The sequence below is a fragment of the Colletotrichum costaricense genome (genome assembly GCF_030867565.1).
Source record: "Colletotrichum costaricense strain IMI 309622 chromosome Unknown Scaffold_24.1, whole genome shotgun sequence".
Lineage (NCBI taxonomy): Eukaryota > Fungi > Ascomycota > Sordariomycetes > Glomerellales > Glomerellaceae > Colletotrichum > Colletotrichum costaricense.
In genome coordinates, this window is record NW_026848253.1 from 309,348 (window position 1) to 336,927 (window position 27,580).

Consider the following 27,580-nt stretch of genomic DNA (forward strand, 5'->3'; position numbering starts at 1 on the left):
CGGCGGGGTGGAATCCTGAACGAATGCAACGGTTCAGATTGCACTCTCGGCCATTGCCTCTGTATAAATATGCCGGCCATGAAAGAAGGTGCGCAGTGCCAGAGTGTCGGGACGACTTTGAACTTGGCATGATCTTTCTGGGCCTCTTATTCGTCACCATGCCGTCTGCTCCGCGTGTGCTGAGCCTGCTTTTGTGGGCGGCGGGTTGTGCCTCACAAGTCTCCGCGCAAAAGACCCCAAGCCAGTGTTCACTCGAGAGCGTGAGCGCCCTCCTTATACCAGAAAACCAAGCCGAGGTCTTGACGACTTTACAATTAGGTGACAATGGCACCTTTGGAGAGGTGGGCAACATCGCCTACCCCCAAAACGCGACGCACCTTCCGCCCCTCTGCGTCGTCTCCATCAACGTCACGTCCTCGCCGACATCGTCCTACACATTTGGTCTATTCCTACCAGATGAGTGGAATGATAGGTTCCTCGCGGTCGGTAACGGGGGGTTCTCGGGGGGTATCAACTGGTACGCCATGGGCACCGGCGTCAAATACGGCTTCGCGACAATGTCGACTTCCACAGGCCACAACTCGTCGAACCAGGACATGGGCTGGGCGCTCAACAACCCTGAGACAAAAGCTGACTGGGCAGGGCGCAGTCTCCATGGTTCGACCGTCGTCGCGAAGCAGATTGTTGAGGGATACTACGGCGCCGCGGCCAACAGGTCGTATTATTCCGGTTGCTCAACAGGTGGCCGGCAGGGCGTGAAGTCGGCGCAGGACCACCCAGAGGACTTTGACGGGATCCTTGCCGGTGCGCCGGCGTGGATGTCTACGAGCCAGCAGCTGTGGCAGCTCAAAGTCGGGGCTGTGAATCTGCCCGAGGACGGGCCCGGGTACCTCCCGCCCGCCGTGTTTGACGCCATCAGCGACGAGGTTCTGCGGCAGTGCGACGGGTCTGACGGTGTCGTCGACGGCGTGGTGATGAACCCTACGCACTGCAACTTCCGGCCTGAGAAGATGCTCTGCAAGACCGGCGCGAGCTCGAACCGCTCCACTACGTGTCTGACGGCGCCGCAGATCGCGACACTGAAGCAGCTGTACCGCCCGCTCATCCAGCTCGACGCCGACGTTCACAATTTGACGTACGTCTACCCCAACTTTGGCCTCGGTTCCGAGAAGCAGATGCCGTCGTCGTTCGGATCGAACAACGAGCCCAGCCTCTACGGGACGGAGTACGCCAAGAATTACCTCTTTGAGGACCCGTCGTGGGACTGGACGACGCAGTTCGGCTACTCTACTTTCGTCGAGGCCGCGCGGCTGAACCCGGGCAACGTGAACGCGGACAATTTTGATCTCTCTGCGTTCTATGAGAGAGGCGGGAAACTGGTGCAGTACCACGGCTACGCAGACGGTTTGATCCCGACGGACGTGAGCCGCGTGTTATACGACGAGACGTGGGCGGCCATGGCGGCGCGGGGGGTCGACCTGGACGAGTTTTGGAGGCTGTTCTTTGTGCCTGGGATGCAGCACTGTTCGGGCGGGGTGTACGATGCGCCGTGGTACTTTGGTGGCAGCGGGCACGCTGCGGCGCTGGAGGGGAACGGGCAGCATGTGTTCCCTGTGCCTGGCGTGGATGATGCGAGGTACGATGTGTTGCTTGCGCTTGTTGAGTGGGTCGAGGGTGGCGGAGAGGGCGTGAGGGAGATTATTGCGACCAAGTTTGCTAATGATACTGTTGACAAGGGGGTATTGAGGCAGAGGCCGATTTGTAGTTACCCTGGGTATGCTTCGTGGGGTGGCAAGGGGGATATTGATGCTGCTTCTAGTTGGAGTTGTGTTGATGGGTGAGGGTTAAGACCGCGAGCGTAGAGAGTACATCGATTGCATCATGTTCTTCTCTCAGAGTAAGAGAATCAAACTTCGAAGGACTGAAGCAAGATGAGGTATCTCGTGATATCTCGAAAAGTGGTTTTTGGAGGAGGAGGGTCACGTGCCGGCGTGCATCTAGCGCGTAGATTAGTCACGTCTGCCGCAGTGTCCCGCGTCTCGACGACGTCATCAATGCATATGAGCTCTTGGCCCTTAAACCATCCATCGCATCTCGGCGCAAGTCTTCGTAGAAGACAAAGTTTCATTGTGGATCACTGGGTCATTGGGGAATATGTGCGGAAGATACGCTTTAGCTCTGGTGAGTCTCGGAGACATGACCAAGCTCCAAGCCCAATACTAACACCTGCGCAGCGGCCGTCGCAAATCCGACGGATGCTGGAGGACGATGACATGTCAGTGGATGACGTGCCAGAAGACGAGGGTCAAGGGTCTCCTCGCCAGACATACAACTTCGCACCAGGCTACCACGGCGTCGTCTATCGCGCCGATGTCCCGGACCGTGGCGCGGGCCATGGCCGTCATCAAGGGAACAGCCAACAGGATGGTGCCGCCTCAAGCCAGTCTCAAAGCAACGATGGCAGCGACAGCTCGGTCAAGTACAAGTTGCAGTCGATGCAATGGGGGTTGATTCCATTTTGGACGAAGCGCGATCCCGGCTACGCCACGCTCTCCAAGACGATCAACTGCCGCGACGACTCTCTGAGCACGCCTGGCGGTATGTGGTCGACCATGAAGGCGGGGAAACGGTGTATCGTCGTCGCTCAGGGGTTCTATGAGTGGTTGAAGAATGGAAAGGAGAAGACGCCCCATTTTGTCAAGAGGAAGGACGGGCAGCTCATGTGTTTTGCTGGGCTGTGGGATTGTGCACAGTATGAAGGTGAGCATCCCCAAGCCTCAATCGTTTCGAGCGGGTCTAACTTTGAGATAGACGCCCAAGAGAAGCGATATACCTACACCATCATCACGACAGACTCCAACAAGCAGCTCAAGTTCCTCCACGACAGGATGCCAGTCATCCTCGACCCGGGCTCCAAAGAGCTCAAGACGTGGCTGGACCCAAAGCGGCACGAATGGTCCAAAGAGCTGCAGGACCTCTTGAAGCCATTCGACGGCGAGCTCGAATGCTACGCCGTAAGCAAAGAGGTCGGCAAGGTTGGCAACAACTCACCCTCCTTCATCATCCCCGTCGCGAGTAAGGAGAACAAACACAACATTGCAAACTTTTTCGCCAATGCTTCTGCCAAGCAAAAGTCCAAGGAGGCCAGGAAGCTCGAGCCTACTATCGAGACAAAAGAAGAGCCCAAGGAGTCACAAGTTGGACAGAGCCAGCCGGTGCCGGAAGTCATCGCCAAGGCGGCTGATAAGGAGGGCAGCCAGCAGGAAGCGGGGGTCAAGCGGGAGGCACCTGACGCTGGTGAAGATGCAGAAGAGGAGCCGCCTAGGAAGACTTCGAGGGTTTCACCTGTGAAGGGACGGCAGAGCAGGATCAACCCAACGAGTAATGGGAGTAAGAGTCCTGTGAAGTCGAAACAGGGCGGCACACAGAAGATCACAAAGTTCTTTGCCAACAGCTCTTGATTTATATAATGGCGTACGAGGGATGGGGGATGGGTCAAAAACGGCTGGCTCGGGGCAAAACAGGCGTGGATGACTGATGATTTGACAATTTTGGTTTTCGGAACGGCTTGAGTGGGGCTCTTCTCTTCCGATCATTCAATGGGATCCGCGGTGTCGTTTAGCGATGGAGTAAAGAGTCACTGGCAATATCTGCTCGTCCTGTTGGGTACGACGTATATTATACAACAGAACGTGCCCTTGTCGTGACAGATCGAGTATTCCACTCGCATTTTTACATATTGTAAAGACAAAAATTCTTGTCCAAAGAAACAATCACATCTTCCTTGACGAAAGGGAACCTACAAAAAGCGTCCATAGGTAGGCTCGAACCCCCATGGCATGACCAACATCTCTCGTATCCCCCTTCCCACGAGCATCTTCACAACGCCTACGCAAATAGGGAAATTACCTTGAACAAACCATCCAGCAAAACGAAAGCAACTCCTCATCAAAAAGAAAAAGGCGCCAAATGGCAAAATGGCAAATTATATGATTGTATGTTCACTCATCGGCTGTAACAAGGGACTACGGTCGGGCAGGCCAGTCTTTTAGATGTGAGCTCCGTAAGCGCCGTTGTACACGTTAACCCACTGGGCCAACGTGTACGCCGTTGCTTACCCCGACGGAAGATTTTGTGGTCTGCTCAGCTATAGGGTATGACACAAGCTGTTCTGAGTTTGGGTCCCTTGTTGGCTGCGAGGACTGGGAGAGCTTGATGGCTTTGGTCAGGGACTTGGGTGGAGTAGAAACATCTTCAACCTTGACGGGTTACTTCAGGTGCTCATCGGCACGGAGAAACGGGGCTTAGACAACAATAGTTTACCAAGGCTTATCTGTGTCGTTCACATCTTACCTTCATGGCCAGGAGTGACAGGCTCTGTGTCGGCATGTTTTGTTGCCATCGACTGACGGTCTAGAGAACATTGTATGGGACCTGACCTCAACACTATGAAAGCGGAGTTGTGATGGCCCTCTCACGAAATCTTAAAATAGGTTCCTATCAAGTCTTGATCTTCGTCAGGTGAAACAAGTACAACCACGAACAATCGGGATACCCCAGAAAATCGCTAGGTCAGGGACTAGAGCCGACGATCTGGGCTAGACGATCGTAGTCCAGACCTCTTCCAGACATGTGTGGCGTACGGAGGCTATGAGGCGGCAGATGACGACGCCCTTCTTGAGACGGCAGCGCGGCGTGAGTCGTCACTCGTATCTGGGACAGCGGCCGTAGGTGGGATACAGCTGACGACGAACACCTAGGCAACAATCAGAAGCAAAATGGTTTTCAAAGCAGAAAGCTAGGACGGAGAATAATCACTTATTCAGTAGGGACGCACTAGCTGTCTGAGTCTGACTCTGCAATATTAGGCTGCAGCATAACGATCTCGGTATGCCTGCCCTTTAACCGACGGTGACTCGACGCCGTTGGCCGAAAAGGGTACCATACCCAGCACCCGCGGAAACGAGAGGTCCAGACGCACTTTGTTGGTTCGAGCTTCCTCGTATTGAACGTTCACTTCAGCCTCTCAACTTGGGACGAAAGATGACTTCAAACGGGCCAACGAGATTAGGTACACCGGGGGTTGCGCAAACCCCAGAATTCGGGGTTCAAGAAACGTTCAAACCGCTCGACGTGTGTGGCTTGGCTTGCGCCTCGGGGAGAATCTCGCGTCGCGAAAAGGGTGGTAGGGATGGGGAGAGAGGCACTTGCGGTGTGGCGGGTTCGGGACTTGAGGGGGGCATATGCTGGCTTTGTTTGCTTGCTATGAGCAGTACCTCCCCGTCGAGAGAAGGGTAGCCTGAAAGTCACACTTTTGGTCTGATGTTTCTGACAGCGCCCGAAAAGTCAAATGCCATCTGCAAAGAAGGACTTCCTCGCTTCGCCCTCGCGTCACTCAGTCGTATTCTGTGACGTATCTTTGAGTACGTGTGTATGCGTGGATCAGAGTCAGTTGTAGGCAGGATATCTTCGATGGATGTGCAAGGGCTCCCGGTGCGGGGCTCCGCCTTGCCTCCGCTTCGCCGGGACGGTGCCGATGAGAATATGGGTCGCGAATCGGCCTTGTCCCGCTCTTTTTATCGGCCATTCCGCCGGCGCAGTGTGAGAATTGGCAATGGCGGGGAAACTCCCTCCCTCTCCATTCAGCCTACATGGCAATGATGAGAGTCGAAATCGGCACAGTTGACATGGTCCAGGACCTTCCCGTCCCATCAGCCGAATAGGCGCTACTGCGGCGCACTTGCGCCCCTGTGTTGTGCCGGATTCCTGATGTGGTGGTGTCCTAGCCATGCAATGGCTCCAGTAAGCCGCCCCCGGTTCCAACGGCTCAGGATAGAGTTTCTGTCCTGCTTCGCTGGGCGGGTAAGCCGGAATTAAGACACGTCAATTTTCGGGGACCAACCATAGAGTATGGAATCTGTGTCTACGGTAAGATATTCATAGCTGGCCCGACTAGAAACTTGACGGCGGGACCCGTGCTCCCAAACGGCGACCGAGCGGGGAGGGAAGGATTTCCTGGGTTCGACGACGTCAGCAACTAAGGGTAGTGTGCTTCGTTCACTAAAGCTCTCCGAGGATCGGTGCCGAACGAGCTCACGCCTAGTGTCTTTCACATGTTGTATCGTTCTATGGGGATGTTAGACATACAAGCGATGTGTAATCCCGAGATAGATGCGATCGTAGTGAGCAAGGCCGTCAGAAGTGATGTAAAGATTCCAACAATAGTGATCAACAAAATTGAGATGCAGTTTACCGCATGCAGCATATCGCCAATTTGACCCACACTGACCATCACGAGTTCACGTCGTGATTAGGGATGGATGCCGGGTGGAAAGGACATCGAAGCATCGGAAGAAAACGCCAAGCCTTCTGTGCATCGATGGACCGTTGGTCTGGTGGGTGATGGTGGTGGGGGGTGAGAGGGGGAAGGGTGTGGCTCTCCCATCTGCATCTGGCGTCAAGCTTCAGAAGAGAGGGCACGATGAACAGAAAGGTAAGCAGAGACAAGAGGGATTTGCAGCGATACGCTCCGTGGGATAAGCTTATTCAGGGATATCATGTACCACTGCCGTTGAGGTCTCTGCGAGACTGTCAGCTATTCGTACGGGCGTGGATGATCAACGGGCAGCCGATTTACGCGAATCCACCCTGTTCAAGCTGTCTCCATATCCCACTTTACGCCATGGGAACTACCGGGAAAGAAACTGACGGCTCTGCTGGAATACTACTCAACTATCGCTTGTCACTTGAAGCCCTGCCAGTCTTCACTGTCACTCCCGGCGCAAGCTGAAGCCGACCACCGACACGCCACCGACGCGAGTCCGACGTACCCGAGTCAGGCGTCAGCACCCCTGTACCGCAAGGTTGTGGTTCCGACGGGAAGAACAAGAGAGACACCAAAAAAGGGCTGGACGTATGTGCTAGGGCTGGACTGGACGCCCTAGAGAGAGAATTGTTTTGTTCCCTTTTCGGGTAAGTAGTGTTCACATCCCGGTCCCAGCATCACATCCCGTCGCCCGATGGCGGCTATAGAATTGGTCAATGCAGCTCTGTCGGAGCCGAAAGGGCACCGGTTAGCTCTGGGTGCGCCTGGACGGTACGGATACAGCAACAGTCGACAGTCTTTCGATGCATGGCGGAATTAACGGATTGAAGGTTTTGGAGAGGGAGGCAGCCACACGGGAAGACAGGTCCAGGCTTTTTGAGTTTCTGCCGATCTGATCACTGCCCATGGTCCCATGATGTCGTTGTGAGGGCATTCGCATTGGGTGAAGACCGTCCCATCCGAATTATTCTCAGCTGGAGCAGCTGAAGCTGGAGGGTTTTTCGACATGGGGAACGAGCAATTAAAAAAAACTTGTCTGAAATTTTCATTTTCAATGGGGAGCGTAGTAAAAAGGGGCCGCCCACTTTGCGAGACGCCGAAATGCCGGGCAAAGTCCCATGGTAACACAGAATCTACTCAGTCTAGAAAACGGAGTGGAAATGAAGTGAGAAAATATCACGGGAGAAAACCAACCATCTGACCCACGCAAAGAGTGGTAAATCCGTGGAGCACCGCGCGAAGACCACGGAATGGCGAGTCTCTAGTCTCTACTCTCTATGGATACGCAGTGTGAGTCTGAGACTCTGCAGGGCTGGTTTATTTTTGTGGCTCTGCCGAGCTTAACTGACACTTTGGTACCGGTGAGTCTCATCGTTGCCCTGTTGAACTCAGAGCCTCCGACTGAGCTGGACGGTTGAACCCCTCTGCGAACACATGTCAGTCCAAGTCCAGACCACCTTGGCAAACTCGCACAGAGTGAAGCACAGCTGTATCGCACAGAGATACAGATCCCAGAAACGCTCATACATATGCCATCCTTGTCGTTGAGGGACGAAATGATATCATAACGGATGAGACCGAGCTCGCGTTTTACGGGTACACACCAGTACCACCTACCTCTCACACTCTTCTGCATGCTCCGTACACCACGGTCCGCGGTCCACGGAGACGAGACATTTGACAGAAAATAAGGTGTTCTGAGCCAGTGCCAAAGCTAGACTGGATGAGGATTAGCTCCCGCAATGATTGCTGGGAAACCAAACCGATCGAACCCGCAGCCAGCAGGGAAAATAGCGCGTCTACTGATTCATTCACTCACGTTTCCTCTCACTCACCCACACCTTTGTCTCACTAGAGAGGTTCTCTGTGAGCGGCCCTCTCTCTCAACTTGTGACGAGACCCAGCGGCTTCCCTTCCCTTCTGCTATTCCCGGGTCGTCTCCGCTCGTCTTCGGGCCTCGACTTCTGCAAAACACGCGATTCGTCTCCGGTGTCCCGGGATCGAATGGGTCACAGCCCGAATCAGCTACTTGAGAGAGAGTCCCCTCTGGCCCTCTATTTGCTCAGTTCTGGCTTCGAAACAACGCGCGAATATTGTAATGTTACCCTACATCGTTGGTTGCCATTGGATTCCTTCTCAGAGTTCCGTTATATGCGTCGAAGTATTCTGTACTGGCACTTGGCCCAGAAACTGTAGACAAGCATGTCTTTTCCTACAGTCTCAAAGTATCTCTTACTACTCATAGACTCGCACGCCGAGAACATACCCATCCTCATCCTCACCAGCCATCCGCTCACCCTTCATGTACACACGGACGGTGGCCCACCATAGCTCTTTGATCTCATTGTTGATCGAGCCTTGCACTGTTCACACACCCCTCCCCCCTTCCTCCTCCAGATACGTATACTGTAGACCGGCGCGGCACCGAATACCGAATTCCAGATGCGACGGACTGGGATGGACGACCAACTGGCTCCATATGCAGGTACTCGCTCTCACGTCTTCGTCCACCCGTGCCGGGCCAGCGTTGACATTAACACACACCGTCATTGGTTCCAGCCCATGGTTCTCGTGCTCTCGTTTCCCCATGGTTCCATCGGCTCTCTATGTATGTGCCATGTTGTCTACAAGAGTGTCTACTTCCCACACACACACACACCCCTCCCCCTTGTCTCCTGTCCTGTTTCTGGTCATTGTAGAATCGTCACATCTCTTTCTGGTGCCGTCTTCGGAGATCTTTTGGCGATGCTTCGCTCTCACACCAAGGACTAAGGATATATAAGTTGCCCTTGCCCACCCTCGCCTCCTCGATCACGCTACTGCCCTCCACCTCCACGCCTCCCTCTTCGCCTCTTCATCCCACAGATCCATCTACAACACTATTCTCAGTTCTCACACTAGCTCGCCATACATCAACGTCACCGTGATCCTTGTATTGCCACACCAATCTCACGAACCATCTCATCTACTGTGAATCATCGTCAACAACGAGGTCGGGAAGAGTATCCAAAACACACATCTACGCAATGGACAGCACATCACCAGAACTCCCGCCATACGCCATGCCCGTCGACTTCTCCTCAATGGCTGGCACAACCCCCTACGACATCATCGCCGCGCAGTTCGCCTCACGCATCGTATGTCTACAGCCTGCCAGACAACACAGATGAGACTCTTGAAACTCACAAGTCGAACAGAACTCCAACGAGAACGGCTACTGCACTCCGACGTCATTATGGTCTAGCCCTCACAGCCCGACCTCCAGCATCGATCACAGCAAGGCAGAAGACTCGCACGATGACGCACACTCCCCCACCAGCGGATCCGAAGAGTCTTCAAAGCCCCAGAAAGGAAGACGGGGCAACAGATATAAGAACTGCAGCGAGTCAGTGCTATCAGTAAGTTGTTCCCCCGGCTTCCCAGTCTGCATTATCCTCCCCGGGTCCGTGGCATGAGCCCCGTTTTTTGGCGGGCATCGGCTCCCCGGTCTTCATCTCCCGCGGGCCGCATCCGAAAGAATGCAAATAAGGAAAAAGAGGCTGACCACGTTTCCTCCCCGTATAGAAGCGCCGCGCCCAGAACCGCGCCAACCAGCGCGCCTACCGAAAGCGCAAGGAGTCCCGTCTCGAGGAGCTCCAGGCCCAGATCCAGGACATGAGTCAGAAGAACGACGCGCTCTGCTGTGCTTACAGACTTCTGGCCAACGAGTGCTACAGACTCCGCGCGAGCCAGCAGATGTCTGCTGCTGCTGTTGCGGGGCAGGCTCCGGCGTGGGACTTGATGAGCAACATCAATGCCAACGACGGGGCCGGAAGCTTGGCATTGGATATGTCTGCGCTCGACGCATACCGCATTGTCCCTCCTCCCGTCTCGACCTCGAGTCCCGTCCCCGAGTCATATCTCGACTATCCCGGGAGCCCCGATAAGTTGTGGAGTCCCTATTGATCGCGAATCCAGCGAGCTGCGGAAGAGGGGGGAATGAATCGTCAGAATCGGGATTTGAGACCGGGTATTGGGAGCCGGTGATTACGGGGATAACGACTTATGGGAGCTCTATTGTCTCATTTTTTCCTTCGTTCTCTTTTGACGATCTTGATAGGGCTTTCTAGAGTGGGGGGTATTTCCCTGTTTTTATGGATGGCTTCAGGATCGAACGAGCGACTCTTTGGGACTTTTTGCGAATGGAGTCTGGTGTTTTACTCAGTACCCTTTTTTTTTTTTTTTTTTAAAGATAATTATTATCGGGACACGAGAGTCTCGACACGGCAGCCATGCCCAACACCTCTGCCAAGTTCGTGTATTTCACGAAGCTTTTTGGTAGATGAATCAAACAAATGAAAAAAATTCAATCAAATCCAATATTGTCTCTGTTTTGGATCTTCTCGTATCCATCTTAATCCACCTCCCTTACAGACTATACAAAGCGGCACGGCCAGCCAACCAGCCACGCACGCTGCCCGCGCCGTGGAAACCGCGGAAACCCTAATACCCAACAACCATGGCTATCGTGAAGGAAAATGTGTTTTTTGCGTCACCCTCGCCATTAAATGACACGGACGAAGGGCCTGGATCAACACTTTGCCACAGGTCCTCCCGGTACGGTGTAAGTTGTTGGCTATTTTTCGACCCCGCCAAGACATCAGCACGACTCGCTCACGATGACTTCACTTTTATTTTTCCGCGTGGGCGCGGAAAGGTCTGCGCACGAGAGAACTCACCACAGGGTAGTAGATGTTGATCAAGATACCGGGCTCGTCGCCAGTGTATGCGCCCCTAGGTGATACGCGGAGATTAGCACACCTGCCAAATCCTATCAAGGTTCCATCGCGACATTTTTTTTTCTTTAAACGAGAACGAGCCGCCCGCCGCCCTGCCCTGCAGGTGGAGTTGCCTTTGGTGTGGGGAGGCGTTGGAATTGGGAGCATTGAACATGGGAACAAGGCTGGACATATCTGTGAATGACATGGAAGTTAAGGAGACAAACTCACGGAAATCTGACAGTAGGCGAGAACGAAGTGCCGCTCCCTGATCCCGTCACCTTGATCTGGGCGCACGAGATGTAGAACTGGGCTCCGGCCTTGGCACTGGCGGAGTGTAGTCCAATCTGCTCGATGCGGAGGAGGTACTCTCCCGGGGCTAGACTCCGTCAGTACTCCGCGGCCCAGCCATATATACATACATCACACACGGGCGGGCGTTGAGTGCCCGTCCGTGGGGATCAACGGTGATCACGGCTGCATAGTCCCGGATGAGAGGCCACTACTGGGGAAAGCAGCAAGCACCATGTTGCACGAGTAAGTCCACCACTTGACCATTCGACAGAAAGGAAATGTCGTGACGTACGTGTGCATGAGGGGATTTGAAAGTTGAAGCCCGCCTGGTTCGAGGCGGGGAACTTGATCTGCCCGTTGCCTGTCTGCGCGCCTAGCTCCCAGATCTTTGCCCAGGGACCGCTGCCGTCGTAGGTCGTGACGTTGGACCCCGCGGCGGGCGAGAGCCAGACGATGACAGGCCCGTCGTGGTAGATTGCTTGGTCCATTGCGAAACCGACCTGCAGAGAGTGCGTTGGTTAGTGAGTCTTCTCGACTCGTATCGACCCGCGGATCTTCGGGTGTAAGGTATCTTGAGCATGGAGACACGGAAACGGGGAGGGGGTGAGGAATAGGAAGGCGGATCGTGGGGCGTGAAGATGTGAGAAGAAGGAGGAAGAGGAAGAAGAGAAAGATTTACGGTCGAACCGGCCGCGACGGTGGCGATCTGCGTCGCCGGGCCGGAGGAGAGGCCGCCAGCATTGCAGACGATGTCTTTGCTGAGGACGTCTGTGACGGGGCTGTTGTAGTTTGTGTTGCGCCTGACATGGACGTATTCCCCTGTGTTGACGCCCCCGACCACGAGGCTCGTGAAGCGGTCTAGTTGGGGAGCACTGTCAGTTCGGGATGGGACGCTCTTCACTTCTTGGGCTTCTCACAGTGGGCAGAGACGAGTTCGCTCAGGGCGACAAACGTCGTAAGGATTGCGATGAAGGCCTTCATTTCGAGACCTAAGGTAAACGATCCTAGAAGTTACTGAAAGGTAAGGGTTTCCGTCAACATTTCAACAGCAGCTCAAGGCTGTCAGCCGCCAGGACGATGCTCGATAGTTAAAGTCATCGAGAAACCGATTTACAACATGTCCCGTAGAAATTACCCCTGAGACCCATCGAGTAGCTTAGACTACACTGAGCTTCGTCCGCTACTTGCCTAATACACATCAAGGGGTGTCGAGATTAGATTGCCGAGACGTGACGATGTTACAGGCCTGGATATAGCCGGTGAATTCTACCGCATCACACGAGAGCCGAGGCCTTTCATCTTAGCTTGCTGCGTCGTAGGGCGCTTTTTCCAGAGTCTGCTTCCGTCGTGATAACCTATGTAAATGGTGGGCTACACTCAGTGTCGCTTACACGTAGAGAATGTGATCTACTATAAGGGCTCCAAGTCTTGTGTGTCCATCGACTGGTTCGCTCTCACTTTTCGGCGCCCTGAAGGATTAATTTCCCATGTCATCAAAGCGGAGAAAATACTGGAAAAAAATCATTCAAAGGGCGTTTCCAAAGCGCTTATTGCGGTAAAGCCAAACCAACTGGGTTGGCGGGCACCCGTCTGTTTGTAGATCACAGCGCAAAACAGTAAGCACACTTTCATTGCCTCTTATTCGCAGCCATTCATCTCTCGTCACGAGATTCGTCGTTTGTTGACATCATCAAGTAACGGGCCGACTATAACTAAGGTCACGGCAGCTTTGCAAATATACTACTCATCCGCATACAATAGACTATCCGTACGAAACTTTTGTTATTTCTCCGATCCGGAATCAAAACTCTAATAAAGCGGTCAAATATAAAGCCTGCGATACTACTCGGCGTGAACGTGGGTACAATTCGCCTTATCTGCGGGGGTAGCGGAAGCTCTGATCCCGAAGAGCAAGGGGGTGAGCATGGTCCGCTTCCCGGGCGGGCCGGTGATCGATCCGCTTTCTCGCTCCGGGCGGGGAGATTGAACGTGCTCCTGAGATACTCTAGCCTTATGGAAAGCCGTTGATCGTGCGGTGAACGCTTTCATATGACTCTGTCCGTCTTCTTTGTTCAGTCCTAATTCTTATGAGATGAGTCAGTCCTGGAATCAAATTGATATACTCCCTCTGAGGCCATCCCCATGCTCTTCTGTTGTATTACTGTCATAATTTGACTGGAAGCGGTTCTGATGAGTTGGATTGATTACTGGTCAGTGGCATAAAGTTAATACATCAGTGATCGGAGGGAAAGAACATGTACCGTTTAGAGCCCGGAGGCTGTGGCTCCGGGAGACTCCGTTTCACGATCCTGGATAGCTTCAAAAAGGAGTTTGATGTTAATATAAATCACCCGCTCGGAGTACTCTCAATCTCAAAGCAGATACTACTGGACTGACTGTCGACTGATATACAATCAATATCGCGAGATACGCAATTATGGCGGTAAAGCGGTAAGAGCACTATATGCTGTGAGTCCAGACTATCACTGCCCACGGCTCTAGCCGCCAGCACTTGAACCAGAAGCTCCAAAGGAATGCGGGAAAGATGTCTGTTCTCAGTGCCCTTCAATATTTTCTAGAGTCACCTTCCTCTTTCTACAATCCGTTGTAGTGATCACATCAAACTACTATAGGCAACGCTTCTCAGCAACAATGAATTCAGCCGAGGCCGACGTTTGCCAAGTGATCTACACGGCTAAAATGCTATTCCATACAAGCTTAATTTAAGTAGAGTACAGAGTCTGGGGTGCATTTCACCTCCGGCAAATGAACGGCTCACGTGCCATGCACGACTTCTGCCGGTGGCTACATGACTTTCATCATCGCTGTCGAGATCCAACGCCGCCGTGTGCTCGAGATGTGGTTCTTTGCGAGTTTTCACTTGCTTGCAGGAGGCATCAGTGATGGAGCGTGTAGTCTTACAGATAGCCTCGGTGAGCTAAGACGTGTCACTGTTAAGCACGCCGAATCATCCAGAAGATCTTGTTCAAGAGAGGTAGCCACCGTCTAAGGATAGTTCTGGGTGCCTCTAAGAGCTCAGTTAGACACACGAAGTAAGCCCTGGACCACTGATCCGTTACCATTCCAGACCGAGTCTCGTGGTCCGACAACACGGCTTAGCATTGGCTGACGCATATTGGGCACAACCAGGTCAACATAGCATCTGGTACCGTCTCCTGGCAGTCAGAGCAAACCGCCCATCACGCGATACACCATGCTCGGGGCCATGTACCGGAGACCCGTCAACAGCCGAAGTAATCCCACCTCTCATCGTTGCCGCGTAGAGGGTCTTGTTGATTACCAAGGTTGATTGACCCCCTTGCCAATCATGACTGCTCTCCAGAGTAGCATCAGGGAAGCTGAGCTTCCGAGCCGTCTCACTACGACCTGGCGAAGGAAAATGGCAGAACGTCCAGTATCCCATTTAAATGATGAGCACAGAGCCAAGAGCCCGTAGACGTGGTTCCCTCATCATCTTCATCCTTCTTCCGAGTTAGCTCCTGCTCCGAATATACGCTCGTCTTCTCTGACCAGACGCAACCTAACGGATCCGACGCCATGAAGTTCTTCACCGCCGCCGCCGTCCTCTCGGCAGCCGTATCGGAAGTCTCTGGGCACTACATCTTCCAGCAGCTGTCCGTGGGGTCCACAAAGTACGACGTCTTCCAGCACATTCGGAAGAACACCAACTACAACTCTCCCGTTACTGGTACGTGCCCTCATCACTTGATCTGCGTGTTTCTGGAAGGGACAGAAGAAACTGATCGGCCCAATAGACCTCGCCTCGAACGATTTGCGATGCAACGTCGGCGGTGCCAGCGGTGCCCAGACTACGGTTGTCAACGTGAAGCCCGGCGACGCCTTCACCTTCACCCTCGACACGGCCGTCTACCACCAGGGCCCCATCTCGCTGTGAGTACTTACGCGTCCAATGCACAGTAGCTTTCGCTGATAGACGTCCAGCTTCCTGTCCAAAGCGCCCTCTCACGTCCAAGACTACGACGGGTCCGGAAAATGGGCCAAGTTCAAAGACTTCCTCCCGACCTTTAGCAACGGTCAGGCAACTTGGCCAATGAGACGTACGATACTCACCTCATCAAATTCCTACCCGTCAAGGATTGAACTGACCACCAGCACCTAGAAACCTACGAGTACAAGATCCCGACGTGCCTTCCTAACGGCGAGTACCTCCTGCGCGTCCACCAGCTGGGCATCCACAACCCCTACCCGGCCGGCATCCCGCAGTTCTACATCTCGTGCGCGCAGATCAACGTCACGGGCTCGACCGCCTCCGCGAGCTCGTTTGCGCCGACTCTGAGTATTCCTGGTGCTTTCAAGGATACTGACCCCGGGTATACTGTCAACGTGAGCGTCCTCCCTGTGGTGGAAAGTGATGTTATGCTGTGTTGTGGTTTGCTGACGTGTACACTTGCAGATCTACCAGCCTGGGTTCACGTCGTATGTGGCCCCTGGTGGTGCGGAGGTAAGTTTGCGTACTTATATGGCTTGATTTGTAAAGACTGACGATTACGCAGTGGACTTGCTGAGCTGTGGATTCGTGATTGATGAAAGGGGTCGTGGCATTAGGCGTGCCTCATCATTCTCGTCCGGTTCCGTGGCGGGGAATAAATCAGTTGGAGAGCTTGATAATGCCACATTGAGACACTCTTTACACAGCTTGTGTTCGTTCCTCTGGCAGCTTGCTTTCTCCTCAACTAAGAGCCGTGACTCGCTGTCGTGTGCCACTTGGCGTTCTCAGGACTTCCAAGTCTAAGTAAGTCAGGGCCGAACTTTTGATGACTTTATCAAGAACGACGAGATTTTGAGCATTCGACCTTGACTTTTCCCCAGCGATCAGCTCTATCCTCAAATCAGGCATCAAATTGAACCAAAATATTCGAGGCCCCTGATTCTCAACGATAAGGCCATGCGATACCAAGACGGTGGTTATCAGATTTATGCACCTTGTCGGGGATTTATGCAACGGGCCGATTACCAGATCTCGACCCTCACACAGGGCGGCTTTTGACCGATGGAGGCTCCAGCTCGGGTTCCCTACAGGTCCGCGCGTGGCATGTGTGGAAGCTCGTTACATTCTGGATTCTGGAGCAAGCAGGCTTCTCCAGACTCCGCGTTGTCTCGTGATGCGCAGTTGAGGGGTACGTGAAGACTAGGTCAGAAATCGGTCAGATCACCAACCCCGTACCCAGCCCGCCGTTTCTGTAGCCACTGGGCCGTCAGAGACACGGGGACGACCCATCGGCCCCCGCGGTGCTTCCCCGGAAAGAGACCAGTCTGGCCTCACCGCCCGCAGCAGGCCAAAGTCCCGGGAACGCTGAGGCCGGTGCCTGGCCAGCCTGTAGCCCCTCGAGTTGATCATGTGAGCATAGCGATACCGGCCGTCATTCGAGGCCGCGTAGCCGGCACGGTGGCGATCCTCTTCATTGGAAGAGCAGTAGCGGCAGCGGCTCTGCTGTTGGTCCATACGCGCGAACGCATCTTGAGCCTCCCTCCACACTCTCCCACGCCACGGTAGGCGAGGTCGTAAACCTACTATTTCAAGTGCGCTTTAGCTGGGTTGAAAGTTGGACTCTTTTCTGTTGCCGCATTTCCCAGGAGGCGTTGGAGCCATTTCAAAATTTGTATGGTGTTTCGAGGGGAAAAGCCCCGTCAAACCGAGGAGGCGTCGGCGCTCGATTGCGGGCGAGCTAGGGATAGCCATTGATAGTTCGATACGCGAGGATCCTCCAGCAAAGGCGCGCTGGCGGAGAGAAAGAACCCCGCGTTTCTGGAGATATCGGGCCTTTGGTGGGACTACTGGTATATTCGCAAGCGAGAACTGCGCGAGCGCCCGCAAATGAGGCGTCTCAGGTCCGAGACGGAGCCCATTCTCGCTGCCAAGCGGCCTGTCAACGTTGCGGCGCGCTGTGCTGTGCATTAGGTCGTTGGCTAACGGGTGATGATGATGGGGTGAAAGGTGGTGGTGATGTATGTTGAGAGGTTGTTGGGAACACGAGAAGTGCCTACAAAGGCTAGCACATCGAACGACGTCTGTAAATCGATTGCGAGGAGTCGTTAAGGGTGTAGGAGCATGGGCGGCTCAAGTGAAGTCGTCGTGGGTTTGCGGCGTTTTGCGCCAGGATTGTTGGCCGAAGCCGGGATGGAGCCCGGGGCAAAGACAACGAAGAAGCGCCGAGAGAGGTAGCGGGAATGTGGGCGACTGGGGATGAGGCGCTTAAAAGAGCGAGATTATGGAACACGGCCGATCTGACAAGACTTGACAGGCATCGGTCCGGATGGAGACGTTGGGCTGGGATGAGAGTCATTGTCGACAGTAGTCGTGATCTTACGAGACTTTCGTACGGAAGTCAATGCTGTAATGGCAGCTGTCACCCGAACCGACGGGATGGACAGGCACGCCGCACGATACTTGGTAGGTATTGAATGCAGAAAAGTCCACATAGCAGAGTACTGTACCCGTTCGAGTACAGTCAAGTTCATGGCGGCGAGTATACCACATAGGCGCGGGCAATAACGGGCGCCGGTTGAGGGGTGGAGACGCGGAGACGGCGAGCGTCGAGATGGTGTGAGGGCGGCCGAATGAAAGATGGTCGGTGAATTCCGAATAAAGCCACTGACGTCTTTTTGCGATTCGGCGATCTGGTGACGGATTATGCTTGCAGCAAACACTTTTGAGTGGTTTGCTAGTAATTTCATTTGAGCGAATGTGTCAATTTCGATTATGCCCTGATGCCATCGTGAATGAAAACTAAAAGTATCATGGTTCATTAAACAAAAAATGAAGATGAACAAAAACTTTCATGTCGCAGCTGACGATGAAGGTGGAAATCTTGTAAAGAGTAGCAGCGAAAGAAATAGCGTTGGAGATGAAGTGGTGAATGCGCAGCGAATGAGAGCAGCCAGTACGAGAAGCTGCGGATCCAACGTGGAGAGGTGAGCAGGGGAGGAGCGTGGGCACATTAAGGTATTGACGGGGCAGCTGCGAGGAAACGGGCCGAAAGTGAGTTTCGACTTTTTCAGTCGATCATGGCCAGGGTCCCTTCACCTTACGTCTCACTTGTCTCTCACTCACGCTCGTAGGAAAGCTCACTAAATGAAAGTGAGACTTTGGGGAACGACACTGAGAGGAGAGTGAGACTGAGCCGAGGCCAGGCGATGATTGCCATGACCCAGTGAGTCGGGAACATGCTACGGTGTAGGGCAGCATGTCAGATGTCTCGAATTGACTGGGCAGGACTCGCCGCAGATCACGAGGGTGACACGATGCATGAGGTGAGAGGAAGAAGCTGGGCGAGAATGGCCATGTCCATCGTCAATCAAGCCTTGAACGGAAGCAAACGCTGTGAGCTTGTGAAGACGGCAGTTGGCGAAGCTGGCCACGGCGGGTCTTGGCTGCATTGTTAGTTGCTTTCCGAGTTGCGTGCCTCCTTATGTAAGCTCATCCATCGAAAGATCTCATTCGAGGCAGACAGCACCTCAGTAACCAAGTGAGAGAGAGAAAGTGAAGAGTCGCGACTTCCTTGGCCGTTGCTTGTTTCCTTCCAAGCTCAGGCGATCTGCTTGGCTGATTGGATCGCCGAGAGTCCGCAACTCCACATTGAGAAAGAGTACGTATCCCTAAGCGATGCCCTCGGGCGGCGACGCGGCGTGACCGTTGTGGGGTCTCCACACAACTTTCAAGTTTCCCCAGCCCGCTTCCACTACACAGTACGTACCTACAAGCTACGCCGTCACTGGCTGGCGAGCCGCAAACCGCACATTCTCTCGCTCCCATCGTCTTCTTCTCGCCCACATTTCGCACGTTCAAACTCCACCTCGATGCTTGATGGCTGAAGCCTCCAGGTACCTGATTACTTGGACCGCGGAGTACCTCGAGCAGTGTACCTTGACCGATCACAAATCCCCGAGTCTGCAAGTCTCTACTTCGTACGGATCCGGTACCATCAGCATCAAGGGCAATAGTTGCGATACAATGCCACTACTCTGTAAACACAACACTTCATCCACTCTGTTTGGCACCAGCTAAATGGATGTCTAGGTACCTTACACGATGCCAGGCCCACGTTGAACCCAAAAACAGACGCAAACCAACAATGAATCGGACCATTGCGGATAGTCTATAGAACACAATCATCAGAAGGGAGGGAGGGGCGTGTTTTATCTCACCAGGAAAAGCTGCCCCACGGCCCACGCCCTGGCAATCTCCAAGCTCCCCGCCCTTTCTCCATCTTCTCCATGTCCTCCAGTTCTCCAGAAAACCTTTGCCAAAGTCTTGGGCGAACGACTCGCGGGGATGCACGAGATTCGACTTGATGCCACTCGATGCGACCCAGAAAAACTTTTCCACCACACCCAACTTTACCAAGATCACGCACTCCGTATCCATGCCATCGGGCGGAAACAATCCCATTGTACCTATTCAACGTCGGTCGCGCCGTTCAACGTCGACTTGGCCCTACCTTGTAGGCTTGTAGTGCTTGTCCGATGAACCGTTGGGGGCGTTGCTCATGTGCCCTTCCCGTTGCTTTAAATCCAGCCTCGGATATCTTTACCTTGCCTGACTGGGCCAAGCCGTAGACTAGGCGCGTAGAGCAGACATCTGCCGCCAGTCCGCGTCTCTTACCTATGTATGAACCAACCTACACAGTATATGCCTGCGTGCCTCCGTATTACGCCGCTGAGAAAGAGTCCAATTGCTGTGAAACACTTGCTAATACCGACCGGAGCTACCCCAGAGTCTGTAGAGTCTCCCCCCTCACACTCCCTCTCCCTTCTCCTTCACACCCTCTTACCTGACTAGCGCCGGCCATTCCCCTGCTGGGGCTCATTCACATTTGCTGGGGGATGAGGGGGACCCATGGGAAAACCTGGCGGGCTAAACTGGCGACTTTACGGCTGCGGATACACCAAGGTAGTCTGTTTTATTGTTTCTGGTTTTTTTTATGGTCTACCTCCCCCTGCCACCTCGCTCGTGAGATCGTCACAATTGTACAAAGTACCCAATACTTGGTTTCTTGCAGCTCAGATGCCTTGATGTGTTGGTACTAGGTTCCGCGAGCTCACGGTCAACCCACACTCTCCTTCTTCCTCCCTCCACATCCCAACATCACCTCGTGATCGTCCATCGGCCCTATCCTGACCTGTTGGACGTCTCTCCACATGGTTTGTCTGAACTTGAGGTCAATTACACCCCCCCTTTGCAGAAAGGAAACCTTGTTGCCTTGTCATGGCCCGCCTACGGAGTACGGATACCACGAAAAGTCCTAATGGGTAACTCAGGTAACATGCGGTAGCACCGTGGCACCTCTTCCACTTTCCCCCACCTTGGGGAAGGTTTCCTGTTATGTGGGAGCTCCGCGTCGTACCGCATTCTGGGGACGACTTTATATGCTCGTCGTTTCCTCCCATCTCTTCCCCAGATGTCTTCCTTTCTTCTCCGTCGTCGCGCTCAAGCCTTTCACTGCCCAACACTCTTCCTCTCAGACGCAGAGTCCGAGCAACTGCATCCCCTCTGCTGAACACGGCTTGGCCTCTTCTTCTCACATTGCCAACATCACACTCAAACCAGATACCGTAGCCCGCCGTCATCATGGGTATCAAGCCTGAGGGTGTCCCAGGCAAGGCCTGGCCGGCCATTGCCATTGGCTTCTTCGTCGCCTTTGGCGGTCTCCTCTTCGGATATGACACCGGTACCATTAACGGCATCCTCGAGATGGTATGTCTTGATTCCCAACACCTTGGTAAAAGACGTACAAACTAACCACCTTTCGACAGTCCTACTGGCAACGCCTCTTCAGCACCGGCTACGTGAACACCGCCGGTAACAAGGACGTCTCGCCCGACCAAGAATCCGCCATCGTCTCCATCCTCTCCGCCGGCACTTTCTTCGGTGCCCTGGCCTCCCCCTTCCTCGCCGATACCATCGGACGTCGCATGGCCCTCGTCGCCTCGTGCTGGGTTTTCAACCTCGGTGTTGTTCTCCAGACCGTTGCTACTGCCATTCCCCTTTTCCTGGCCGGTCGTTTCTTCGCCGGTTTCGGAGTCGGTCTGATTTCCGCCCTGGGTCAGCATTATTCTTCTCCGTCATGAAGAACCTCTGCTAACCGTGAATAGTCCCCCTCTACCAATCTGAGACCGCCCCCAAGTGGATTCGTGGTGCCATCGTCGGCGCCTACCAATGGGCCATCACCATCGGTCTGCTCCTGGCTGCCATCATTAACAACGCAACGCACGCCCGCCAGGACACTGGATCCTACCGCATCCCCATCGCCGTCCAGTTTGCCTGGTCTCTCATCCTCTTCTTCGGCATGCTTCTCTTGCCCGAGACGCCTCGCTTCCTCATCAAGCAGGGCCACATTGACCGCGCCACCAAGGCCTTGGCCAAGATCCGCCGCCTTCCCGAGAACGATCCCTACGTCGCCGAGGAGATTGCCGAGATCAAGGCCAACAACGACTACGAGGCCACCATCGGCACCGGTAGCTACCTCGACTGCTTCAAGCCCCCCGTCCTCAAGCGCCAGTTCACCGGCTGCGCTCTCCAGGCGCTCCAGCAGCTGACCGGTATCAACTTCATCTTCTACTACGGAACGCAGTACTTCCAAAACTCTGGCTTCTCCAACGGTTTTGTCATCGGTATGATCACCTCGTCCATCAACGTCGCTTCGACTCTTCCCGGTATGTGGGCCGTCGACCGCTGGGGACGTCGCCCCTTGCTTCTCTGGGGTGCCGTCGGCATGTGCGTCTCGCAATTCCTCGTCGCCATGCTGGGAACCTTGACCACGGGCCAGGACGACGCCGGCAACATTATCGTGTACAACCTGCCCGCGCAAAAGGCCGCCATCGCCTTTGTCTGCGTCTACATCTTCTTCTTCGCCTCTACCTGGGGTCCGCTCGCGTGGGTTGTCAACGGTGAGATCTTCGGCCTCAAGACCCGTGCCAAGTCTCTGTCTCTGTCGACCGCCACCAACGTAAGTTACTCGACGAAATTCTCCTACATTCGAGCTGAAAACGCTAACATATGAACAGTGGCTTCTCAACTGGGCCATTGCCTACAGCACCCCCTACCTCGTCAACTACGGCGACGGCTACGCCAACCTGCAGTCCAAGATCTTCTTCGTCTGGTTCGCGTGCTGCTTCGTCTGCATCGCCTTCGTCTACTTCTTCATCTACGAGACCAAGGGTCTTACCCTCGAGGAGGTCGAGGAGCTCTACGCCGAGGTCAGCGTCGCCAGCAAGTCGGTCGGCTGGAGACCCGCCACCAACTTCCGCGAGCGCCAGGCCGCCGAGGGCGACAAGGCGGTGCCCAACAGCGATGGTGACATTACGCACCACGAGAAGACTGTTGGTGTTTAAAGAGAGGATGATGTGGGGGTTCTACTGCATAGCGATGCCGAGGCGGGGTTGATAAGATGAACCCCACCGAGAGTTTAATGTCTGTCATGAAGGGTGGGCGATGAAAGATACCTATGTTTCTATTTACTTCAAGATACCACCAAAAAGTTCAAATTCAATCCGCTCTGCTGTAGTTTGCCAGGTGATGTGATGTCCAATGCTACAAGTCGGAAAGTAGGGTTTTGCGAATGTCAGACGGGCTATCCAGCCTCCGCGACACACAGCTTAGAGACGACAGCCATGAGCATCCAACCGCTTGGCGAATGCGTCACGAAGCGGGCACGTCGGCGATGTAAGCAGATCACATTGCCAGCAACCGCCGATAGGTCGCGTACAAACAAACTTTTGTCTTGTGATCTTCGCAAGCAGGCACTGACGGATCGCGGCACGACTGCGTTCCTCACCCCCCTGCACGGCACAAGCCCGGCAGCACGCGGCCCCACGACCCCTCGCTCCCGACTGGTCCTCCGGCCCGGCACTTGGGTTCCTCGCTCCCCCAATGCCCGACAATCACGCGAAGTTCACCCACACAGCCCCGGCCCCATCTCCCGCTTCCCCCGTAAACTCTGCCTCCCGACTTGCCGGCTCCAGCTCGCCGGGTGTGGCATTTACACCTCAATGTGGAAGTACTGGCAGCCCCCCGTGCTGTTTCCCACCTGACGGACTTACCTTATCTTTAGTTTGTACCCATGTCGTGAGTTTTCTTTGGTGACGTCGGGTGCATCTTTCTCAGTTGGACAGGCTGAACGTCGGCTTATCGCCGGGCGTTGGGTTCGATACGATTGGCGGGGAGTGTAGCCGTGCCATCATGAGGGAAATCTTTTGCGCCCTTTGGTTGGATTTTGGTGTCGTGCGTGATGCGTCACGGACGCCATCTTGATGAAAGGGACGAGAAGGAATTCATATTCCCGGTATGCCGGTATCGTAAGCCCAGGCAGCTGCATGGGCGATGGCGTCGGGCAAGGCTTCCGTTGGTGTCGCGATGGATGTCAGCCGGTTGCATGATTGGCGGCCTGGAAGGCGGCGATCTATCTGCGTTGTTTAACACCGAGTCAAGTGAACAGTCAAGGGCGTCGGTGAAGAGGTGTCGGCGGTGAAAAGTATAAAAGGGAGGCATTGTCGCCAAACTTATGCTTGATGTCTTCCCGGACTTGTATCATCATTCTCATCACTTAAGCATCAACGTCTATAAAGCCAAACCTTGTCACATCAAGCTCAACTTCACTCTGACCACTTCCAACGCAATGGCTTCACGATACCCAATGCCCAACACCTACACCAAAACCACCAAACAAAAGACCGATTCGTCGTCTTCTTCACTTTCCACCGCCGTGAAATCCATCTTCTCGGCTCCTACATCGTACCCCTCCACCCCATACTCTACGTCAAAGTACCCTCTCCCGACAGCGTATACGCCGAGAGATGGGACGAACAACAAGGGATCTGTTGGGGAGCAGCGGATGGGCATGACTTCAAGGGTTTCTGTCGAGTCGAGGGATACTATTGATGACATTAAGAAGGAACAACTGCGTGGACTGGGGCGGTAGAGAAAAGAGGTAGTTGGCGGCGAGGGGGTTTGTTGATTTAGTGGGATCATCTTTGTGGTGATGAGAGGATAGTTTACGGCGGGCTGTTGAAGGGGTAAGAGGGCCCGTTTATTGTATGGTCATTCAATATGTTGATGAGGACATTGATGATTAGGCCGAAATGGATCCGACGATTACTTACATCAAGTCTGGACATACTTATAGAATGTGTCACGTCGTGTGGTGTGATATCAACTAGAAAGCGCTGCAGCACGACGAGCTACCCTCCTTGCAAGGTGATGTCGCTTCCAAGCTTGAACGATCCTGGACATCAAGCTGGCTGATGAAAGTATAGCCATCAACAACTGCTGAAAGGTGAGACATGCTTGTATTCGCTTCGAGATGTGGTTGGCACAGTTAATCCAGGCCCAGAGACTGTCTAACATCCTTCTCCAGTCTGCAATCCGTCCATAACGAAGTCAGTGAGTGACACTATAATCAAGAAATCTTTATTCAACGTTGACACGGACAGTGGTTCTTGGTGGCGCCGGAATTTATTGTTCGATGCGTATGCTCAAGTCATATCTCATCTTAATTCTAAATCATATACAGGCCATCGAGGTCGAGTACGTTGAAATAGGGAAAGTTGATTAGATCATACACAGCATAATACGCTTGAACAGTCTAATCGCGAATGCAATGTTCATCATATCTCATTACAGCCACGTTACTCATACTTCTAGCCAACCCTCTAGCCTAATACGTCGTCAACTCGGGAGATCCCTCCGCCCTAGGGAACGAGAACTTTGTCTCGACAAAAATCTTCTGGATACCATCCTCATGCTTGTCAAACTTGTAGTACACCTTGTCCAAGTCATCAAGACGGATGCGGTGCGAGAGCATCTGGTACACATCAATCTTGCCCTCCTGAATCTTCTTCAACAAATCCTCCCAGTACAAATGAACAGGCGCTTGCCCATTACCGATGAGCCGCACTCCGCGCTCCATCAGCGACCCGATGTTGAAGTGGTTCGTGTACCCGACATACACGCCCGTGATGCCCGCCCTGCCAAAGTTGCGCACGCCCTCAATCATCTCGTTGACAATCTCGCTCGTGTCCGTCTCCGCGCCGAGCGCGATCTCCACCGTGTGCAGCCAGCCCTTGGGGTACTCACCCGCCGCACACTCGAGCGCGGCATCTGGTCCGCGACCACCGCAGAGCTCCTTCAGCCGCGAGACGACCGTCTCCTTATTCGTGACGCCGTGCGAAAGCGTCTTGTAGTCGATGAGCTCCAGTTTGTCCGCGTGCGCGGCGGGCCACTTGGACTTGATGTAGGAGAGCCGCGGCTCAGTGTCGACGAAGATGACCTTGGAGGCGCCCTCGTCGAGGGCGAAGGCGCCTGCCATTTGGCCAATGGGGCCCGCGCCCCAGATGGCGACTTGGTCGTTGGGATAGACGGCTGTGTCTTTGACGCAGTTGTAGGACGTGGCGAGGACGTCGGAGAGGTAGAGGGCCTTTTCGTCGGGGACGTTGTCTGGGATGGCGAGGAGGTTGACGTCGCCGAGGGGCACGCGGACGTACTCTGCCTGGCCGCCGGCGAAGCCGCCCGTGAAGTGGGAGTAGCCGAACATGCCGGCCGTTTGGGAGCCGTACATGGACTTCTCCATGGTGTTGGAGTTTGTCCGCTCGCACTGGGAGGAGAGTTTTTGCTTGCAGTAGAAGCACTGGACTTTTGTCAGCTTCTTGCTACACTCATTAGTGTCTACGAAGAAGACATCAAACCTACACTTCCGCACGCGATTTGGAATGAGGCGACGTAGCGCTTGCCGACCTGTGCTTTGGTGACGGCGGATCCGACTTGGTCGACGACACCGCAGAACTCATGGCCGAGGATGTCGCCCTTGTTCATCTGGACGACGGAGCCGTGGAGGAGATGGAGGTCACTGCCGCAGAGCGTGCTGCCGGTGACCTTGAGGATGACATCGGTGGCCTCGAGAATCTTTGGCTTTGGAACGGTGACTGGGCGGCGAGGTTAGGATGTACGATTGCAAGGGGGGGCAAACACTGGTTGTTCATCACTCACCAACTTCGACCTTGTTCTTGCCTTGCCATACGAGTGCCTTCATGAGCTCGCCGTCGTCACCTTTGTTTCCGCTGTACTCGGTTACATCCTGGGCGGTGATGGCGTCGTCTTGGTGGCCAATGGCCTTTTCGGCTGCGTATGCTGCTTGTGAAGCCATTTTGTGCGTGATTACTGATATGAATTCTTAGGTTTGGAAAGAAGGCCAAGAAGAGTCTACGAGATTTGTTAACAATCACTTGTCAAGTCATTGGAATCATTGATCCTTATAGGAAATCACGAAGACAAGACAACTATCACATAACTAAGCAGCCAATAGCTCATCCGGGCCCAGACGCCTCAAACGAACCAGCCGAATGAGCGCGATGCGACACTGGGCGGGCAAAAGACTGAAGCTCATGACGGCGCGCGCCGTCATTTTCGACGGAGACGCGACGTCATGGATCCCAGCGCCTCCAGAGAGACACGGCATGGAGCAGCGGAGCTTTACTTCCTAGAGCCAATGAGAGAGGCGTTTCGGCTCGGAGCGGATGTGCATGCACACATGGTGCGCCTTTCTGGACCGTTGGAGTGGGTTCATATGAAGATGAAATAAGAAGCAGGCAAGGGTGACGCGAGGCTGAAAAAAGACATGCTTATCCGAAAGAGGATGGCCGTGGAGGGTTGAAAACGGGACGGCATTTGCAAGATTTGCGATTACTCGGGGAAAATTCGATGTTGCCCCCCTCGTTTCACCCCTGCTCAGGACTGGAGACTCGCCGTGTTCCATGGTTCGCCAGCTTCGCGTCCGGACTTATCAAAAATGAGAGTGGGAATTTTGGTACGGGAGGTCGGTTAGGAGAATGGACGACGTCAGGTGAGGTTGTGAGAGTGCTTGTCAGGCTTGAGTAAGCTCGGCAGTGAGTCGAAAGAAGGTCTGGGTTCCTGTTTGGGTGGATATAGGCGGGGCCGAGTTTTGGCGTCGTGATAGTCTTTCAAGTCAGTGCCAAGCTCATCTCGTTTGAAGAGCCTTTCGTGTGTTCATCGCATGTGGGAGGACGCTGAAAGGTTGGAGATCGGATGAGATGAACTCCACTTTGCATAGGATGAAGTGAATGGGAATAAGAGTGTCTTTATCTCGAACTCAAGGTCATCAAGGTTCTCTCTTGCAGTAACTCAAGAATGAGAGGATATACCAGTCTTGGC

General features: G+C 54.0%; 9 protein-coding genes across 9 annotated transcripts; 5 read left to right on the plus strand and 4 right to left on the minus strand.

Moving 5' to 3' along the window:
* Positions 1-158: 158 nt before the first annotated feature.
* On the plus strand, positions 159-3,461 carry CCOS01_15500 (tannase and feruloyl esterase; the record flags this gene model as incomplete). The annotated part of the gene is made up of 3 exons (XM_060463639.1): positions 159-1,774; positions 2,166-2,181; positions 2,235-3,461. The coding sequence occupies 3 exons, from the start codon at positions 159-161 to the stop codon at positions 3,459-3,461; spliced, it is 2,859 nt and encodes a 952-aa protein (XP_060305783.1).
* A 5,890-nt stretch (positions 3,462-9,351) lies between these two features.
* Positions 9,352-10,270, plus strand: CCOS01_15501 (uncharacterized protein; the record flags this gene model as incomplete). The annotated part of the gene is made up of 3 exons (XM_060463640.1): positions 9,352-9,462; positions 9,523-9,723; positions 9,890-10,270. The coding sequence occupies 3 exons, from the start codon at positions 9,352-9,354 to the stop codon at positions 10,268-10,270; spliced, it is 693 nt and encodes a 230-aa protein (XP_060305784.1).
* A 462-nt stretch (positions 10,271-10,732) lies between these two features.
* On the minus strand, positions 10,733-12,357 carry CCOS01_15502 (cellulose-growth-specific protein; the record flags this gene model as incomplete). The annotated part of the gene is made up of 6 exons (XM_060463641.1): positions 10,733-10,807; positions 11,044-11,098; positions 11,314-11,461; positions 11,669-11,876; positions 12,056-12,234; positions 12,294-12,357. 6 exons carry the CDS (start codon positions 12,355-12,357, stop codon positions 10,733-10,735), a joined length of 729 nt encoding a protein of 242 aa, XP_060305785.1.
* Positions 12,358-14,034: 1,677 nt separating this feature from the next.
* CCOS01_15503 (uncharacterized protein) lies at positions 14,035-14,499 on the minus strand (the record flags this gene model as incomplete). The annotated part of the gene is made up of 3 exons (XM_060463642.1): positions 14,035-14,079; positions 14,156-14,314; positions 14,443-14,499. 3 exons carry the CDS (start codon positions 14,497-14,499, stop codon positions 14,035-14,037), a joined length of 261 nt encoding a protein of 86 aa, XP_060305786.1.
* Positions 14,500-14,590: 91 nt separating this feature from the next.
* On the plus strand, positions 14,591-15,886 carry CCOS01_15504 (fungal cellulose binding domain-containing protein; the record flags this gene model as incomplete). The annotated part of the gene is made up of 6 exons (XM_060463643.1): positions 14,591-14,617; positions 14,818-15,085; positions 15,153-15,288; positions 15,340-15,455; positions 15,518-15,741; positions 15,812-15,886. 6 exons carry the CDS (start codon positions 14,591-14,593, stop codon positions 15,884-15,886), a joined length of 846 nt encoding a protein of 281 aa, XP_060305787.1.
* Positions 15,887-16,752: 866 nt separating this feature from the next.
* On the minus strand, positions 16,753-17,314 carry CCOS01_15505 (uncharacterized protein; the record flags this gene model as incomplete). The annotated part of the gene is made up of 2 exons (XM_060463644.1): positions 16,753-16,926; positions 17,156-17,314. The coding sequence occupies 2 exons, from the start codon at positions 17,312-17,314 to the stop codon at positions 16,753-16,755; spliced, it is 333 nt and encodes a 110-aa protein (XP_060305788.1).
* A 3,672-nt stretch (positions 17,315-20,986) lies between these two features.
* On the plus strand, positions 20,987-22,749 carry CCOS01_15506 (uncharacterized protein; the record flags this gene model as incomplete). The annotated part of the gene is made up of 4 exons (XM_060463645.1): positions 20,987-21,112; positions 21,172-21,460; positions 21,511-22,364; positions 22,423-22,749. 4 exons carry the CDS (start codon positions 20,987-20,989, stop codon positions 22,747-22,749), a joined length of 1,596 nt encoding a protein of 531 aa, XP_060305789.1.
* A 1,283-nt stretch (positions 22,750-24,032) lies between these two features.
* Positions 24,033-24,335, plus strand: CCOS01_15507 (uncharacterized protein; the record flags this gene model as incomplete). Its single annotated transcript, XM_060463646.1, has 1 exon — positions 24,033-24,335. The coding sequence occupies one exon, from the start codon at positions 24,033-24,035 to the stop codon at positions 24,333-24,335; it is 303 nt and encodes a 100-aa protein (XP_060305790.1).
* Positions 24,336-25,070: 735 nt separating this feature from the next.
* On the minus strand, positions 25,071-26,555 carry CCOS01_15508 (alcohol dehydrogenase GroES-like domain-containing protein; the record flags this gene model as incomplete). Its single annotated transcript, XM_060463647.1, has 3 exons — positions 25,071-26,039; positions 26,102-26,334; positions 26,399-26,555. 3 exons carry the CDS (start codon positions 26,553-26,555, stop codon positions 25,071-25,073), a joined length of 1,359 nt encoding a protein of 452 aa, XP_060305791.1.
* Between the last annotated feature and the right edge of the window lie 1,025 nt (positions 26,556-27,580).